General features: G+C 42.3%; 1 protein-coding gene and 1 long non-coding RNA gene across 2 annotated transcripts; one reads left to right on the top strand and one right to left on the bottom strand.

The window, feature by feature from the left end:
- Window positions 1-243: 243 nt before the first annotated feature.
- LOC117807024 lies at window positions 244-1,873 on the bottom strand. Its single transcript, XR_004629892.1, has 3 exons — window positions 1,761-1,873; window positions 675-786; window positions 244-320 (listed from the first exon to the last, which is right to left on the bottom strand). It is a non-coding gene; the product is annotated as an uncharacterized LOC117807024 (long non-coding RNA).
- A 1,710-nt stretch (window positions 1,874-3,583) lies between these two features.
- LOC117807021 (folylpolyglutamate synthase, mitochondrial-like) lies at window positions 3,584-13,629 on the top strand. The gene is made up of 11 exons (XM_034676060.1): window positions 3,584-3,604; window positions 5,507-5,584; window positions 6,255-6,316; window positions 6,830-6,932; window positions 7,053-7,130; window positions 7,214-7,361; window positions 8,602-8,685; window positions 8,775-8,925; window positions 9,252-9,327; window positions 11,848-11,914; window positions 12,945-13,629. Exons 2-11 carry the CDS (start codon window positions 5,525-5,527, stop codon window positions 13,319-13,321), a joined length of 1,206 nt encoding a protein of 401 aa, XP_034531951.1. The 5' UTR covers window positions 3,584-3,604; window positions 5,507-5,524; the 3' UTR covers window positions 13,322-13,629.
- The last annotated feature ends 5,795 nt before the right edge of the window (window positions 13,630-19,424 follow it).

Genomic DNA, 19,424 nt, shown 5'->3' with positions numbered 1-19,424 from the left:
CCTTTAATTTGCCGTGCCCCTTATTATGATCGGGATCATGGCCTTTACGGGTCAACAAAGGCTGGCTTCTGATTATTAGTAGGAGGACCTCCATATTTCTATAACCCTGAACAGCTTCCCTGTAAGTTCAGAATCACGCACCAACCACAGGTTCTATGCATTTATAACGACGTCAGATTTGAGTCACATCAGGAGCCTCATCAGAGCAGTTTTCCCCAGTGTTGTGTTTTAATATGGCTGAGATGAAAGCCCGCTGATAGGGGGGTCAACCGGGTCAGTTGTCCCGGGCCCAGGGTCGAAGGGGGGCCCAGAGCTCGGCCCTGTGACAATGATAATATTCACTGAAATTATTCAAAAACTAAATTTAAAAAAATCATTTTTGTAAGTGTAATATTTGAGTAAGCTTTCCCTTGTTTTATTTTCCTAATTTAACGTGACATATTGATCAAAAAAAGATTTCACTCTCCCTTCATGTAGAAATGGTTTAGCCCATTACAGCACGTGCATTCAAAAGTTTCCCCCTTAATCACGCCCCCTCCTGTGTCCATGAACTTTCACTGTGGCTTTTTTTTTTTTTTTTTCAAAAGACAGAATTCTAGAACGTTGTCTTTGATCTTAAAGACAGAATTCTAGAACGTTGTCTTTGATCTTAAAGACAGAATTCAGAAACTCACGCTAAGCGAGGCCAGCGCTTGCAGACTCTGGACATCCGGAGGAGATCCTTCAGAGGGAGGTAGAGGAAGATCCTGAGAAGGAGCTCCTTGGGGATTTGATCCCATGAGATACCTGAAGATGGAGAAACAGCTCAAGTTGTAGCCTCAGATGACACACTGCAGGAACGTACAGGAGGGTAGATGTAGTCTCCATCTCACTCACAGACTTTGAGGCACGCTCCTGCAGAACAGCAATAGACGCATGATGTCGAGGAAGGCTTCGGCTGAAGCGCATTCATAACTCCTTGTTGGAAATTTAGTGTGCAGGCTTTCTTCCTCTTAAGTAGCTTTTGTGGAGTCATGCACCTTAAGAAGTTTGATGTTTGAGTGTGCATTTTAGTGTTTAGTTCTCAAACCAGAAAGTGTATGTGGCTCGACTTATTATGCACTTTAATAGTCTTTGTTTCTGCAGACATTCCTCTCTGCAAGCGTGAAGACGGGCAGGGCGTAATCTCTCTTGTTTGGTGTACTTATTGCAGTTCTGTTTTTGCATGTTTGCAGAGTTGAACAGACTAACATTTAATGCATTTCTGACTTTAAACAAGCCCTTTTTTATGCATGCACTCCAGAAAACTTCATGACAGCATGCCTCTGAAATGTTTAAAAGTTGTTTTGCACACACTTCTTTCGCAGCATGAAGTTTTCCCGTCAGTCTGCAGGACAGAAGGTCAATCATGATGTAAGAAGAGCACTTTTTTTTGTCTTCATACCAATACATATTCAGACATATTTAGAGTATCGGTGAGCGAGAGGAAAGAGGCCCTCAGCCTTGCTCACCGGGACTTTCCCTGACATTTTTGCAACAGCACTCCTTGACCTCCTCCAGATATTGAACTGGCAGCTTGTAGACGTCCCGACATAGCCAGGGTGAAGATCTCAGCTGTTTGCTCTCACACTTAGAAGATTTCTAGTACGTTTTCAATATATTTATCTGTTTTTATTCAAGTTAATATGTCTCTATTCCATTTCTCTTTTAATTCTTTGTTTATTATTTTTGTGCCAAACCACAGAAACACATTCCCTCGGAGACAGTTTGACTTCTCTGACCTGACGTGGGTCCTCTTTTCCTCCTGGACCTCCTGCTGAGCACAAACTGGTTCTGCTTGTTCTCCTTCCCCTTGCAGAGCAGCCTCTTGTGGCTCGGGGACCACTGCTGGATCAGGTCTGGAAAAATAGTTCATGAAGTTTTAAAAATATACCCCAAAAATGTTTTAGTTTAAAAATAAATGATAACAAATAGATTTGATTTGGAACATTTTTAGCAAATTCTTAATGACATTTTTAAATTTAAAACTTCCTTGAATAAGTAATCTCATCCCACTACAGACAGACTAAACTGGTTTCAACTCTGCTTCCATTAGACAAGTGGTGGGTTTGTTCAGGTAGTCACAAAGGGTCTTAAGTAGGTTGTCAGGTTCAAAGACACATCTATCAACAAAGAATCAAACAAGAGACATCAGTTAGCATGTAAGATACTTGCAAGGAGAGCAAGAGAAGGTTTACACTCTTCCCTAAACTCCGATCCTTCTCTTGCAAACCTTTCTTTTTATTGGAATAGGAACGCCCTAGTTACAATAGTGGCGAGTAAGCATAAAGGGAGGGGTTTTGAAGCTTCTCACACACACACTAACATTGCTTAGTCATTACTATATGTGTATGTGTTGTGCAGGTACGGTCCATCACGGGGCACACTGCCCTCCTTCATTTGACTCGTCCTTGGATACTCCTGCTTAAAATCAAACTTCAAAGAACATGAAGTAGATTATACAGCATAGTTATGAAAAACATGATTATCCAGAACAGTTCAAACTGGTTTCATCTGCAAATGAACTTCTCCTTATAAAAACATTTCAGACAGTATGAGAAAGACAGTATGATTAAAACAGTATGATTTAGACAGTATGATAATCCTATATACAGAGTGGACAATTATTCTAACATAGGTTCATTAGCCTAGTTTGCCTGCTGCAGTGTTGCCAACTTAGCAACTTTGTCGCTATTTTTAGCAAGTTTTCAGACCCCTCTAGCGACTCTTTTTCAAAAAAGCGACTAGCGGCAAATCTAGCGACTTTCTCTGGTGTTATTTGAGACTTTTGGAGACTTTGAAATGAAAGCATGTATCGTTCTCAATGAGCAGCGGGTGCTGCGGTGGCCCCCTCCCCCGTCCCAAAGCACTCACAGACAGCTCAGTCCGAGTCGCGCAGCAGTCCCTCGTAGCTGCAGTCAGAGCAGAGATGTTAACCCCTCCGCGTCCAGACTGCAAATGAATCACGCAGGTACGAAGACACCGCTGGCTGATCCATTTAGATAGTTAATGTAGATTGTATACAATAAATATTTTGAAAATGATATTGTTGAAAAATGAAATGTTTTACTTAGATTTTTTTCAGGCTCCTAAGTGTATTTATAAACATTTTAATGGTGTTTTTTAAACTCTTATTGTCTCTCCCTCGACGTTACACGTCACTCTGACAGCGTCTATTACAATTCAGATTATGCAAATCAGGCGATGACGTCATTTAGCGACTTCTAGTGACTTTTAAGACAGCCAATAGCTACTTTCCTCACTGAGGAGTTGGGAACACTGGCCTCCTGGTAGTCATTGACAGCATTGTATGTTGGAGACAGTTGGTGTCTTAGGCCACCACCTCTGTTAAGATAAGGGTTAACATAGATGGCTTCCTTGACCCTTCTTTCATACCAGCGCTCTCCTCTGTCCAGATCCTGAACACAGAAGAGACACCATTTGTCTCCAACATACAACGCTGTCTTGAATTCTCTCTCAAAACAAGTAAGACCACACTCACACCAGAGATCATGTGACTCTAACTAGCCACAGCTAACCCATCACAACTAGGCTAACGACCTGAACACACCCACGACGAGGAGAGGTGAAACTTCTTCAATAATCTCTACCAGTCCGGTTGCCTTAAGGATCAAGCTTTGAATTACCATGACAATGGCTGCATCCACTCTTATTAGTCAAAACTCCCCTTTGTCTGGTCTATCTACTTGGTCCTGACTAGCTGGTTTTGTCCATCAGTTAAGACCTTTTTCTTTTTTGTCTTGCATGCCACATGTCTGTCTTTCACAGGGTAATTGACGAGTATTATGTGGTCACACTGTGTAAAACTGCAAACACATGTATGTACACTACGAGTCAAAAGTTTGGAAACACCTTCTCATTCAAGGGTTTGTATTTATTGTAATGATTGTAAACACTGTAGATTAATACTGAAGACATCAACACTATGAAAGAACATATATGGAATTATTGAATGAACCAAAAAGTGTTAAACAAAGCAGAATCTGTTTTATATTTTAGATTCTGTAAAGTAGCCCCCTTTTTCCTTCATGACAGCTTTGCACACTCTTGGTATTCTCTTAGTCTGCTTCATGAAGTGGTCTCCTGGAATGGTTTCTAATGAACATGAGCCTTGTCAAGAGTTCATTTGTAGAATGACTTGCCTTCTTAATGTGTTTGAGACCATCAGTTGTGTTGTTCAGAGGTAGGGTTAGTACACAATGGATAGCCCTATTTGACTACTGTTGTAATCCAGATTATGGTAAAACCAGATTATTTCATAGTTTTGATGTCTTCAGTATTAATCTACAATGTTGAAAATATTCAAAATAAATACAAACCATTGAATGAGAAGGTGTGTCCAAACTTTTGACTGGAATGTTGGAGTTATCAGTGCCTTGTGTGTTATGACACAGAGTCATCCATCACTTTTTTAAAAAACAATGGTTTTATAAGTAAACTGCATGTACCTGTATATCTGGCAGCATTGAGCACACAGCAAAGGGGTGGAGCCAGAGGTACAGGTGAAAGAGAAGTGACCTGACATAAAGGTAAAGCAACTTTGACAGCAGATACTCTGCTTAGTGTATCTTACTGAAGGTGTCTGATGTATCACCAAACTGGAATAAATCAAGCTCTAGATGTGGAGCTTTTTACGGTAATGTCAGCAAAAACGTCAAACCTCAAATATTAAACAGACGTCCCCCGGTTGTGTCTTTGTCACTAACGCACACTGGGGGTAAAAATCATCAATGAAGATGAGACAGATGCATGGAGGTGAGGAGAGCTGGTTCATAAAGCACACCTGCTGCAGGTAGTGACCAAGCTAACACTGAGCTCCTCAGATAATAACTCTAGTATCTATAAATAACAACTTTGTCATGGTCACATCCTCTAACATGACTTCTTTAAGTAAAACAGAGTAAAATGGACAAATACCAGCGTGAACATTAGACATTTGGTCTCAACGGAGATCCCTACAGCTTTTTATTGATATATCGGTCTGTGGATATCGATTTGGTGATGTCATGGATCTGATTTCAAAGCTGAGAGACATCTGGAGGGAGCTTAGAGTCCAGCTGCTGCCTTCACATTGAAAGGAGCCAGCTGAGGTAGTGTGGGCAGCTGACTGGGGGGACTCCTGGACGTTTCTCTTTGGGGTTTTAAGGCACGCCCAACTGGGGACTACAGTTAGAACCAGAGCTCACTGCAGGGATACATATCCTGTGTGGCCTGAGTATGAAGAGCTAGAAAGTGTTGCTGAAGAGAGATACATCTGGGTTACCTCCTTCGCCTGCTGCCACTGCGACCCACAAATTCTTTTGTGGCTTGCAAAGTGGATTTGATTAATGATTTCCCAAACACTGAACCAAAAGACTGTTGCACGATTCCCCTGCTACTACGGCACAGGTTTTCTCTGGTAGTGTTCATGAGCGTTCATGATGTAGTGATACAGCATAAATACTGTCATTTCTTTTCTCTGTTTCAGGATGCTTATGATGGGAGCATGCCGACAGCCTTGGTTTTGTTTCATCTCATGGCTTTCCGGGTGTTTCTCGAGGCGAAGGTAAGCTAAAAGTCCTGTGCTGTCTCCACTAATCTAGAAAGCACCAAATGTTATCTGAAGACTTTCCAAGCAGAGCAGGTCTAGACCATACTCTATGTTCTATTATTAACAAAGACCCAACATCAAGACAGGATCAGATCTAGTCCCATCTTACAGACAGGACTCAGTCTGATCTCATCTTAATCCACCATGAGCAGAGACCTTTGCAGCATTTAGCAAGTTACAGTGGCAAGGACAAACTTCCTTTAACAGGCAGAAACCTCCAGCAGGACCAGACTCATGTTAGACACACATCTGCTGAGACTGTGTTGGAGAGAGGGATAGAGGGAGATGAAGAGAGAGAGGGATGATAGTGGTAGGACAGATAGTAGTAGTTGTAGCAGCTGGAGTCTGGCACATCCACAGCAGCAGGCCGTCTATGGCAGAAATCCAGAGGAACCTACGGGACAAGGGAGCTCAGGGACTCCAGAAAGATCTATGGTTAGTAACTTTAATGGAACAGGAAGAGTTAAAGTAAGAGACAGGCAGAGAGAGGAGAGAGAGGGGGAAAGACAGGATCAATGTGTGTCAGTTCCCCCGGCAAAGTCGACTGGCCTGTTCTCTGAGGATCAGTGTTTTGGTCAGAGCATATTTCTTCAAACTTTCTTCATCTTCACTTTATTTTCTCCAGGTGGATGTAGCAATAATTGAAGTAGGGATTGGTGGACATTACGACTCCACCAATGTGATAAGGTAAGACTTTCAGTGCACAACATACCTGTGCATGTGTTCTGCCATGTTGGGAAGCATGTGGATTCAATTTGGTGATTAATGGCTCAAGCCAAAACTTCCTCACATAATGGAACCAGCCTGTTATCTGTGTTCAGTTTGCATTACCAAGTACCTGCCATTACCTCAACCTAACTGTAAATCAACGAATTAAGCTGCTCCTTGGGGGTAAGAGTTACGGTTCCACACTAAAAATGCACTTCTTGGCAAACATTAGATTGAGCTGTCACAAATAACAAAGGTCTTAGACTTGCAGTCTCATAAAGGTAGTCCTAAACCTGAAGCCACCGGGTCTTCAGACACATGCAACCTGGTAGGTTGGTTGGCAGTCAAGACTGGGTAAAGGCAAGACGTGAACAGAGAACATGGCTGATACGGTGAACAAACCAATGAAAGGATACTTTGACCATGATGTTTCACTTTTAGATTTCTCAGCAGCAGAATAAAATAGACCGTTCTTGTCTTCTGGGTCAACAGGAGGCCGTGGGTGTGTGGTATCTCATCGCTAGGCCTGGACCACATTCAGATCCTTGGAGACACCTTTGAAAAGATCGCCTGGCATAAAGGAGGAATCTTCAAGGTGTGTTGCATGGACAAATTAGTGATGAGTGCAAGGGAGAAGACAAAAATGTAGGTATGTTTCTGAGGGTGTTGAACCCCTCCATCAAACTGGAACTAACTCTCTCCAGTGTGTTTTCAGCCGGGGGTTCCTGCCTTCACCGTCAAACAGCCAGAAGATGCGATGGCTGTGCTCAGAGACCGAGCCAAAGAAATCGGAGTAAGTGCCCTGTGTCATTAGCATTTTGTGCAGTGTGTCAGATCTCCTAGTTTGATGTGATTCTATCTGACTTGTTCTTGTAGTGTCCTCTGTGGGTGTGTCCTGATCTGGAGGACTACCAGACAGACTGTGAACCCATGCGTCTGAGCCTCGCAGGGAAGCACCAGCACTCCAATGCCTCCCTGGCCCTCCAGCTGAGTCACACCTGGCTTCAGAGAAGATGTCTACCAGGTGAGGGTGGAGGGTTAACAAGCTGTTCCACTGTAGCGTAGCAGAGCGAGGTTAAGGCATGGGGTCTTGGAGTCTGTGCCTGTTCAGAAAGGACTAAGTGCTTGGACTCTGGAAGTGGTCGCTACAATGCCTTCATCAGATTGACCTCACTCTTTTGCATCCTCATCTGTTGTTCGCATTATCTTAAGGAGTGTCCAGAGTTCGTTCCAAACATGTGTCAGTCATTAGCAGCTGATAATGTTGGTAAGGATTGCAGTAAGTCTGCTAGAAACTTTCTCAGGAACTTCCAATCTGATTGACTTCATACTCAACACTCTGCTCTCAAGAATCCTCACAAGTACATATTTTCAGAAGGATTGTCCGTGGTAGTTGAGCAGGCCTGTTGTTTGCCTCTTGAAATTGTTGCTTGCAGCTGAAGTATGACTGCCAGCAGCATTCTTAAGAACCAGTCATTACACACCTAACATCAACTTCACTCTTTTCACTGCATTCCTTTGTGTCCTCACTCGTGGTATCACTTTCAGCTTCTTAGGTGCATCTTCCCCAGTGGACAAATCACTTGGCCTTTGGAAGTCTTGCATTTCCTACTAAGTGCAGAACAATGGCTCCAAGGCTACATGACGTAGATACTTGATATTTGACAAGGATTAAAGAAATGAAACTGGTGTGGACCCAAAGAGGACGAAAAACCAGTTTCATTGCTTTTAGCTTTTGATACACCGTCATGTGATCGACTATGGTCCTGCAGCAATACAACCACAAGTGTAGTGGTGATCAGAAGGACTGGTTGTCAAAGAAGAGACAGATCAACAAAGATTCTGTCTTTTTAAAGTTAGATATGTTTGTGCTTTTACATCTTTATTTATAGGAGGAGGACAGTGCATAGGGAAGAGTAGGGAAAGGACATGTAGGAAAGAGGATTAAAGAGACGGGTCTACTCTCAGAAGGAGATAACTCCCCTCTGAGAAAGCCAAACTGTTTGGTTCCATAAGTGAGGAAAAGGACATTTTGGACAACCCAGCTCTTCAGACCCTTTACTTTTTGTATTTTACATGTCTAAAGATTCCCTCTCTGTATGGGCCAAACGAGGTTGAAAACATTCTTGTACAACCATCATTACCCGGATGCTAAGCATTGTGGCAGTAACGTCTGATGACTACCTTGTACTAATGTTGCCTGTCCAATGTTAGAGACGGATTTATGACTATCTCATTTTATACGAGCTGCCCTCTCTCAACAGACAAAAGCTTTCCCACCACCACTGCTGAGAACACAGGTGTACCTCAGGCAGCTGCCTTCAAGCCCTGTCCTATCGTGGTGAAAGGTGATACCTCAGATCAGAACATTTGGACTTCCTGTTTTTCCAGTTTAGATGTAACATCCTCCAGTATGGTTTCTTGTGTTTGGTCTCAGGGCTGGCAGAAACTGTGTGGCCTGGAAGGACTCAGATACTGAAACGGGAAGAAGTCACGTACTTCCTGGATGGAGCTCACACCATGCGCAGTATGCAGGCCTGTGCAGACTGGTTCAACGAGAGCTCAGCTCAGCATGAAAGGAAAGCAAGGTGAGCATCACACGCTAAACACATGACTCTCAGCTTGGGCTGTTCTATTTGCATCTTACAATGAATTTGGTACATGGTTATGACATTTCTGGCACTCACCCGCCAAAGGAAACCAAACCAGGCGGCATGTGATTTTATGACATCTGATGACAAACATACTTTGTAAAGGAGTGCCACTGCCTCCTGAAAAAATGAGGCAGTGGCTCCATCTGGCTAGGCTACATCTGAATGTCACCAAAGAGCAACTTTTAAATGTTTTCACATGAAGGGGTTGTCCATCACTGTATATTCAAACATCTAACCAGTCCAACATTATTTTTTTGGAGTGGACCTGTGGCCAAAGTTTTGCTCTTCAATATTACAGGAGACAGAGACTCAGCTGCTTTGCTTAAACCATTGGTGGTAAGTAAACTTGATTCCAGCAATCAAGGCTAATATCTTCCAAAGCATGAGTGTCCATTTTCAGCCAACGTGTTACCTTTGTATCACTTTTAGAGTTTTTGCAAACAAACAGTACGTGGCAGTTAGGAATGCCTTGGCTCCTGGTATGATACTTTAGGTTTCCTTGAGGACGATTCAGCGGCTTACTGCATCGTCCTCAATAATTTCTTACCTGATTGACCTCAAAATAGCTTGGATTTTAGGCAACACACCTGCCGCATCAGGAGCTGATCAACTGATGCAACAGTGTCATCTATTTGATAAGAAGTGTCACAGTTGTCAAGGTGACTCAAACACCATCTCCACCAAAAATAGTATCATGAGCATAAGGCATTTGAGAATTTTAAGATTTTATCCAAGCCCTAGCAACATGACTTCTGTGGGTTTTGAACTCATGCAGAGCAAAACTACAGAGTATATCAAAAATCTAATAGGAATAATCTATTTTTAAGAGGGGGATGTTTGCTAAAATTAATTTGAGGAGGAGGAAAAAGAACTTGAAAAAGAAAGTAAAGAAACGAAAACTGTTTGCGCAGCCTACAACTAGACTCAGAAGCGGACCAACAGACTAAGTAGGAGGGGCTAAAACCAGGTTTTATTGTCCACAAAAACTGGAGTTGGTACTGCCAGGTTAAAGGTGGAAGGTAGAGGCACCCAGGAGGGAAAGGCGAGGTGAAGGCCCTGGTAGGACTGTGAGGGGAGCTTATGGCTTAGGTGATGAGAGGCTGGACGGAGAAGCGCTGGAGCTCAGAGGCTGGAAGCATTGGTAGTTGGTAGAAAGACAAAAGGGTAAGGCACACTAGGCTACACCTAGAGGCTACTATAACGCATGCAGGTGCAAATCATCTGCCAGTGAGGAGGAGAAGAGCCAGGGTTTAAATACTGCAGTTGATCGTTGATGAAACCCAGGTGTGCCTTTCGGGAGCTCCAGTACCTGGAAGCCACGCCGAGCCTCTGAAAGGGGAAAGAGGGGGGAAAAGAAAACCTCTGTAGCTACATGATGCATCTACAGCGCCATCTATTTGCCAAAAAGAACAAACTCTCATGTTACCACAAACATCTAATCTTTAGATTCCCAACAAATTTGGTTCCATTGGCACAGAGTCTTGAGGAGATATGGCACATTTAAGAAGGCTTCAAGCAAATGTTGAGGGTCACTTTAGCAAAACAGTAGATGCATTTCGACCAAGAGTTCCGGGGTCTTCTAGCCCGGGTAGATTGTGTAAATCAGGCCAGTGACGTATGGAGAAAAAAAAGTAAATGCACTACACCACCAGACCAGTAGAGGGCAGTAAAACAAAGTCCAATGCCATTCATCACAGATGACCCCATAGAAACAGATGGACAGGCAACAACAGTTAGCCTGTTAGCATGAAGAGACTCAGCTGGTCTGTTTTAGATGGTGCTATATTTCATCACAGATGGATTCACTGAATCAACACGTGAGAGGAGATAAGCGCGAGTAGCAAAGATGTTTCAACACGCCTTTAAAATCCTTTTGAACTCAAAAAGCCGTGGCAGAGATTGGCCGGTGTTTTGCTTTAAACAGCGACCCTGTTAACTGGAGACTTTCAGCCGGATGCATCCCTCATAAACGTCTTTAGACCATCATTAAATATCTGATGAGGACATTTTGAAATCTTAATAAAAACTAAACTAGTTTGCATTCCCAGGAACTCCCTCTGTGTTTCAACAGCTGTGTAAACTCCACACACACTGACGCTTTCAGCTGAAGGTCTCCAGTTTACAGGGTCACTTTTAAAACCGTAACACCGGGAGAGACACATTCACGGTTGGCTGAGAGAAGACTACTGTTACAAGCTGCTAAATCAAGAGAATCACAGCTTCTTCTTTTGAAAAGTACACACACATACAAAAAAGATAGAACAAATAAAAACTAATGAAAGAAAGAGAAATCAAGTGAAAAGCACTACCCCCTTGGCAGGGTCTTTTTAGGGGTGGGTTATGTACCCCTGAACTACATTTAGACCCTGGGTCCACCTGTCGAAACAAATGTAGTTCAGGGGTAAAGTTCCTCTGGTGGAAAAATGCCTAGTGTTGTGTATCTTCCTTTGTTAACTTTCCTACCTGGGTTCAGAAGTAACAAGCACTGGATTTGATGCAGTTTGTTCAGAACTAGTTGGAAAAAGATTTGCCATTTGGACAGATTTGTCTGGACTAACAATATCCATAAAAAATGAAGTACATTGTGAGTGGCCATTTGTGCAAAATTCGACACGGTGCTGCTTTAGGTCCTTTTAATTCAGCAGCCAAGTGTGACATCTATCAGATGATGGATCCAGAGATTTGCAAAGAACAGGCAGATAGATCTTTAGAGAAAGTGCAACATAAATAATGAGATAATAGTAAAGATTTGTGTCTGACCCCACAGAGAAATATATTGTCTTTTAAAGATAGGTGTGATTTTGTGACATTAATGTTCGGCAGACATTCAAGTCTTTTTACCTTTGTTCTTTTCAGCCACAGCATTTTGACTTTGCTGTGTTCTGCCCAAACATCCAAGATGCCAGCACGTTTTGTCAAACAGGTGAGATCTTTGCATGTATTAAACACAAAAACCAACGTTATGTAGCCTCGGACCGCCAACAGTGTTGAATGATTTTGTTATGTTGACGAAAATGCGAAGTAGAGCTGTCTTTAATTAACGCTGGTTACCGTGCTGTGCTCTGAAACCAGACTGATAAGGGCTCTTGGTTTAAAAATGAAGGCTCAATGAATGGCAATTCAGTCTGCTTTCAACCCTTTGTTGAAAAGAGAGCGCCATCTAGAGGAGGAAAAAAATACAACTTGTGGTTTGCGAAGCTTCATTTCCCCATCACTACTTTAAAGCATCCTGTTATCAAAAGGATCATGCTGTGCTTGTCCGTTCCAGGTTAAAATCATGTTTCCTTATTTATCAGAAAAGGCAAAGACAATGAACAATGGGAGTCAAGGAGGACATCCAGTGATAGGCCTAAAAGGAAGAAACCATTGTTTATACACATCCAAAAAACTTTTGTCAAGGTTTGCTAACCCACAACCTAGCTAACGTAAATTAAATATGGGACTGTCGTTTGAATAAGTGTTTCATGCTTGTATTGGTCGCAATCGTAGGGACAAAATCAAAATATTAGCAATATCTCTCCAGACCTAGACACTAACCTTTTATTGATTGATAACTGCTAGTTAAAGCTAGTTAGTTAGCAATACATCAGTGACAGCTAGCTCGCACCTTAGATAATCATTGAGTCATCTGCAGTCATCTGCAGACATTGCAGATTGGTGCATTATATTAGCCACAGAACATTTGTCAATAATGGGTCAATGGAAACAGCTAGTTAGCTTGTTAGCTAGATAGCATTTACAGACAGCTAGCTAGCTTAATGTCAACTACAAACAGCAGGTTAACTTGCGCATGTTTGTTGTATTTATACGGAAATTAAAAAGCGCATTGATAACACTCTCAGGATTTGGAGACTGGACATGATTAGACTAGTTTAGACCATAAAACAACGTACGAAACGTCCTAAATCATTTTGAACTTATCTGTCTTTATATGTCACTTCCATGTCTCTCAGATCTTTGGAACTTATCCATCTCCGTAGAGGTCATGATGACTCGCTGCTTGGTAAACGAAAAGAACTGGAGACTTCACAACAATCTAGAAGACGTCAATGGTACTCACCTGCTCAATGAGGACTCCCTGTCCATAGTCCCAGAGAGGAAAGCGGACACTCTGGTCTTCCCCTGCATCCTTAGCGCCCTCCAGTGGATCACCCAGGGCAGGGATCCACTGCTAAAAGATTCAGCTAACAGAGACCTGCCGGTTAAACCCTGCATCCAAGCCAAAGCTGCTGCACTCTGTGATGCAGCAGAGATCCACGTCCTCATCACTGGAAGCCTCTATCTGGTGGGAGGAGCTCTTAAGAATTTAGACCCTGAGTCCTGCAAGTAAATCGATTGTGTTAATGAAGTTAGTGAGTTACGACGCAGAATAAATGAAGGGAGGGGGCTGATACTAGATTGTGGGACTGTAGTTTTAGTTGTTTACCTTACAGGGTTGGTGTGTGTAACAGTGATGACCACTGGATGTATTGAAATGTGGACACAAGTGGGCAAACGTGAAGCCTGAATAACACCGCAACGGGCACTGATAGATGATGTCATCTGAAGCTGCAGCATCGATGTTGTGCTAATGTGCTAACCAAAGCATGCATTAAACTTCCTGATATAGCATTGTCGCTCTCTCAGGTGGATCCAGTCCTCAGCGTCACAGATTCTTGTGTGAGTTTGAAGCAGACTCTCTCTGTTATGGAATGTTCAATGACTCTTGTGTTTGTGTTTGTTACGTTTCCTCTCTCCGTTCCTCCTCTACTCTGATAATCTGGTGCACACTGAGCTGCAGGAGCCTCATTGGTCAACACGGCTGTCAATCATAGCCTTAATATGGAAGAGGGTTTGGGCCACTGATTTTTTTTTAAGTCCCAACTTTTTTCTCAGAATTTAGTCTTTAGGATCAAAGACGACATTCTAGAATTCTGTCTTTAAGATCAAAGACAACGTTCTAGAATTCTGTCTTTAGGATCAAAGACAACATTCTAGAATTCTGTCTTTAAGATCAAAGACAACGTTCTAGAATTCTGTCTTTAAGATCAAAGACAACATTCTAGAATTCTGTCTTTAAGATCAAAGACAACATTCTAGAATTCTGTCTTTAAGATCAAAGACAACATTCTAGAATTCTGCCTTTAAGATCAAAGACAACATTCTAGAATTCTGTCTTTAAGATCAAAGACAACATTCTAGAATTCTGCCTTTAAGATCAAAGACAACATTCTAGAATTCTGTCTTTAAGATCAAAGACAACGTTCTAGAAGTCTGTCATTAAGATCAAAGACAACATTCTAGAATTCTTTGATGTCAGAATTCTGAGAGAAAAGTCAACATTCTAAAGAAGAGTCAGATCTAGACAGATCCTGCTTTATCCCTCTTTTTACATCATCAATAACTAATTCAAAGTAAACTAGTCAGAAACATGAACGCTGTGACATAAATCAGCATGATAAGAACTAACTTTGATGACAGAAACCATGTTTGGCAAACATTTATTAGACCTGTGATTTGGATTTTAGAGTTTGACCCATGTCCCATCTGTTAACATGGAGGAGGTAGGGTTTATGAACTATGCTGCAGACAGTCAGCAGGGGGAGCTCTAAATGATTTGGCTTCATTTTCAGTCTTTACAGGTTATGAATGTCTTGTGGTTGAACCACAGAGGTGTGATGGTATTTATTTTAGGTTGCATTGATACAAAACCTGCAAATGAACAGTCTTACACACCCGATGTTACATGGTCAACATGAAGTTATGAGTTGTCCTTTTCTCTCCTGTTCAACACGTAATGTTTCTACAGTTTACACAATTCTTGCATGTTTTATTTTTCCTGTGTAGCTCTTGAACATAATTATTACATGCAATATGAAATCAAAGTTAATGGCTGGTATTATTTATGATTGGTCCTTCCTGTTCCTACTGATGTTGATATGTTAGATGCAGGATTTACCAGTTCCCACAATTATTTCATCATGTAATTGTAACAAGATCAGATAAGTCCCTCTATATTTCACTTTCTTTCTTTTTATAATCACACAATAAATACCTGTCAATTGTTTAATTGTGTGTTGATGTGCAGCCCCTCCTTCTTGGGAATTTCTTCTTCTGTTATTATTTCGATATCATTTTTTACCCCCTCCCCTCTCCCCTTTGTATGGTTTCCCTGTGGGAGAGTGACAGAATAACACAGAGGTGCAGAATCCTGGTGTCACAGCATCGTACTCACACAACACAACAAATAAAACTGGTCACATAATCTTTTTGTTTTACTCTCAGAGTAAAGCCAGAAATTTTAGATTAAAGTCAGAATTCTGAGAAAAAGGTCAGAATCTCTGAAATATATATATTTTATCATAGATAATTAGAAAAATAAGGTGTTTCTTCTGGTGGCATAACTATTAAATAATAAAGTAAAATATAATGATAAAATAAAATAAAAAATGAAAACTGCAAGCGGCTACGAACAGGCCCTCGCACCACTACCGCCTGATGTGTGCCACCACCTGATGTGCAGCAGGTGTTGCTGTGCTGCACTTTATGAGGCCTAGGCTGAAACTGTGAGCATACTTGTGCAGTTATCAGCATAGTGTACATTGCAGTACTGCCTGTCACCAGTAGGTGCTGCTGTGACTTTAATTACGTTCTGAAGGATTGTTCATCACAGATCATTATAGAAAGAGTTGTGATTGTGAGTGAATACCCATTGTGTCCATTAGGTGGCTTATCCTATGGCCAACATGTGTATACAGATGAGTTCAGGCTGGGACCATGATGAAACATGTCAAATTTGGAAGAGATTGGGTATTATATGTGAATGTCAGTACCATGTATGTCCTGTGGGTGGCCCTATGGCTGTTGGAGAGAAATTAACCCATAGATGTGTTGAGGGGTGGACCCTGATCATGACTGTGACATTTGAAACAGATACAACAAACACTGCTTGAAGGAGCTATATTTTTCCTGTTTCATGGCGAGACATCAAAGTTTGAGGCGTCTCCAGAGACACACCCTTCAACGACAGGTCACAGTCTGACCTTTGATGCTTCATGAAGGTGTGAAGGCCGTTTCTGAGCACATTTGAAATAAATACACCCAAAAGAGGAGGAGCTATACACCACAAAGTAAGAAATGACTTCCTGTGGCCAGTAGGGGACGCTATAACATATAGCTGAATATTTGCATATAGAGACGTTCAGGCTGGGGCACTTCTCATACATGACCGCGCTTGTCCTGATCCAACATGGAGCATCACTTGCCTGTGCAGAGGTGGAGGCAGAGGACCTGATGGAGCATCACTTGCCTGTGCAGAGGTGAAGGGAGAGGACCTGATGGAGCATCACTTGCCCATGCAGAGGTGGAGGCAGAGGACCCTGATGGAGCATCGCTTGTGCAGAGGCAGATGCAGAGGACCCTGATGGAGCATCACTTGCCCGTGCAGAGGTGGAGGCAGAGGACCTGATGGAGCGTCACTTGCTTGTGCAGAGGCAGATGCAGAGGACCCTGTTTGAGCATCACTTGCCTGTGCAGAGGTGGAGGAAAAGGACCTGATGGAGCATCACTTGCCCGTGCAAAGGTGGAGGCAGCAGAAGGGGTCTCAGACGGTCCAGGGATAGCAGCAGATGGATTTAGATATTTTCAAAGTGCATCTGTAGAAGAAAGATGAGTGTTTTTAAAACAGTGGGTATTTTACAAACAAATAAAAACTGTTGTGTAACCCAGTTAATAACTACAGCCTATAACATCATAACAGCATACATTATTATAGGGAGTTCTTCAGCTTTCTGTGTGTTTATGTGATGGTTGTGTTGTTGTTACTAAAATCTTGAATCTGAAGACAAAAACAAACAGGTCATGCAACATCCTGCAGGTTCAAATATACTGATTAAACTCTGAAGTGCTGACAGACTTTAAATCTCTATGAACACAAATAAATAACTCTTAGAAACAACCTACCAGCCCCCTTACTACACTGCTGCATCCACACTGTGCTGTTTTCATCCCCATGATCTTTGTCAGCATGGTGTTTCAGGAGAGTGAAGAAGTAGGCTGATAAAACACACACTTTGAAAAAGCTTCATTCCAGAAACCATATGGTATATTTTCTCTTCAGAGCAGAAACCTCAGCAGAGTTTTTCAGCTTAGACAAAACGTGTTCCTAAAACTTCCTGACCATCCTACCTCCACCATGCACACATATCTATTCAGTCAGGACTGCTTCTACACACTGCATGAAAGCTTTTTAAACTATCATTCACCTCAAACAGGTGATGGAATATTTAACATGTTTAATCAAACAGCTGACTAAGTAGACACAGATGTCAATAAAAACAGTATGTCCTTAGTCCCATACAACACTCTGCACTTCACAAAAGGAAAGAGTGTATTTCTTGATGAATAACCTTTCCCTACTAACAGTACAGCGGATATAACGTTAACTCCATCTGTTGCTTCAGATGAAACACGGACAGACGACTATCATCCATCCATAACCAGCTAACATAACTGCAACAGATCAATAATCCCTGGGCTACTGAGGGGTGACAAACTGGGATCTGTGTTGACTATTGGAAGAAATATTTAAATATTATTGACTTCTTCGCAGATGTGCCACGTGCATAAAATGCGCTCTGCAAACGGTGACGCTGGTATCTTCCTGTGGCTGAGGAATGGATGGAACAAGTTTTTGATTCAGTCGGAGAAAGAAAAGTGCTTCAAGACTTCTGAAAAAGAGCTGGATTGTGAACACACCTCAAAATGTGGTTATATTAAAACTTCAAACCCCAGATTTAAACTCTGAGCAACAACATGAGTTTTCAGTTGGGGACATTTTTGAAAATAGTTTTAATGTTTATTATGAACAGGCTAAAACAGGTTTCTGAAACACTACAGTAAAGACTATAATGTTATGTTATAATACACTTTAGGCAACCTTTTGTTACATTGATCATTTTAAATTTAGGCTCGGCTAGACAGCTTATTGGGGCCAGATATGGGCTGGGTACCAGAGTCTGTACAGTGAAAATGTCAAATGATCCGATTGTGGAATCGTGTCATAAAAATGTCAGATGATAGAATAAATAAGAAAGTATTTGTTTGGAGCAAAATACATAACTCTCCATGGACAAAGAGCTGTACTTGATTTTTTGAGAAGGTGGACATGTTGTATATCTACAGGAATGATCTGTGCTGTATTGTTAACTCTGTGAAAGATAAGATCTTGTTAAATTATTTGAAAATGTTCTGTCCGAACCAAAACTAATGAAACGTGTGCAGATCAAGCATAATTTCATCCCTGAATTATATGTAAAGTCTTGTTTGTCTAGAAGCCAAAGATCTTTGGTTGCACAGTTAAGATCTTGATCTCCAGCAGATATTACTGTTTGTTCTTGTTGTTGTCTAAATATTGAAATCATATTGTTCCAAACTGATGTAAGATTTTAGTAACAACAACACAACCATCACATAGACACACAGAAAGCTGAAGAAATCCCTATAATTATGTATGCTGTTATGATGTTATAGGCTGTAATTATTAACTGGGTTACACAACAGTTTTTATTTGTTTGTAAAATACCCACTGTTTTAAAAACACTCATCTTTCTTCTACAGATGCACTTTGAAAATATCTAAATCCATCTGCTGCTATCCCTGGACCATCTGAGACCCCTTCTGCTGCCTCCACCTCTGCACAGCCAAGTGATGCTTCATCAGGTCCTCTGCCTCAAACTCTGTACAGGCAAGTGATGCTCCATCAGGGTCCTCTGCCTCCACCTCTGCACAGCCAAGTGATGCTTCATCAGGTCCTCTGCCTCAAACTCTGCACAGCCAAGTGATGCTTCATCAGGTCCTCTGCCTCAAACTCTGTACAGGCAAGTGATGCTCCATCAGGGTCCTCTGCCCCCACCTCTGCACAGCCAAGTGATGCTCCATCAGGGTCCTCTGCCTCCACCTCTGCACAGGCAAGTGATGCTCCATCAGGGTCCTCTGCCTCCACCTCTGCACAGGCAAGTGATGCTCCATCAGGGTCCTCTGCCTCCACCTCTGCACAGGCAAGTGATGCTCCATCAGGGTCCTCTGCCTCCACCTCTGCACAGCCAAGTGATGCTTCATCAGGTCCTCTGCCTCAAACTCTGCACAGGCAAGTGATGCTCCATCAGGGTCCTCTGCCTCCACCTCTGCACAGGCAAGTGATGCTCCATCAGGGTCCTCTGCCTCCACCTCTGCATAGGAAAGTGATGCTCAATCAGGGTCCTCTGCCTCCACCTCTGCACAGGCAAGTGATGCTCCATCAGGTCCTCTTCCTCCACCTCTGCACAGGCAAGTGATGCTTCATCAGGTCCTCTGCCTCAAACTCTGCACAGGCAAGTGATGCTCCATCAGGGTCGTCTGCCTCCACCTCTGCACAGGCAAGTGATGCTCCATCAGGGTCCTCTGCCTCCACCTCT

The sequence above is a fragment of the Notolabrus celidotus genome, chromosome 23, assembly GCF_009762535.1.
Source record: "Notolabrus celidotus isolate fNotCel1 chromosome 23, fNotCel1.pri, whole genome shotgun sequence".
NCBI lineage: Eukaryota > Metazoa > Chordata > Actinopteri > Labriformes > Labridae > Notolabrus > Notolabrus celidotus.
This window is presented reverse-complemented; position numbering and strand designations above follow the sequence as displayed.

Bases quoted from the DNA above. Each gene is read 5' to 3' on its own strand.
- LOC117807021 (XM_034676060.1), top strand. From the start codon at position 5,525: ATGCCGACAGCCTTGGTTTTGTTTCATCTCATGGCTTTCCGGGTGTTT. The intron at 7,131-7,213 runs GTAAGTGCCCTG...TTGTTCTTGTAG, and splicing joins ACCGAGCCAAAGAAATCGGA to TGTCCTCTGTGGGTGTGTCC. The intron at 8,926-9,251 runs GTGAGCATCACA...ATTTTTTTGGAG, and splicing joins CAGCATGAAAGGAAAGCAAG to TGGACCTGTGGCCAAAGTTT.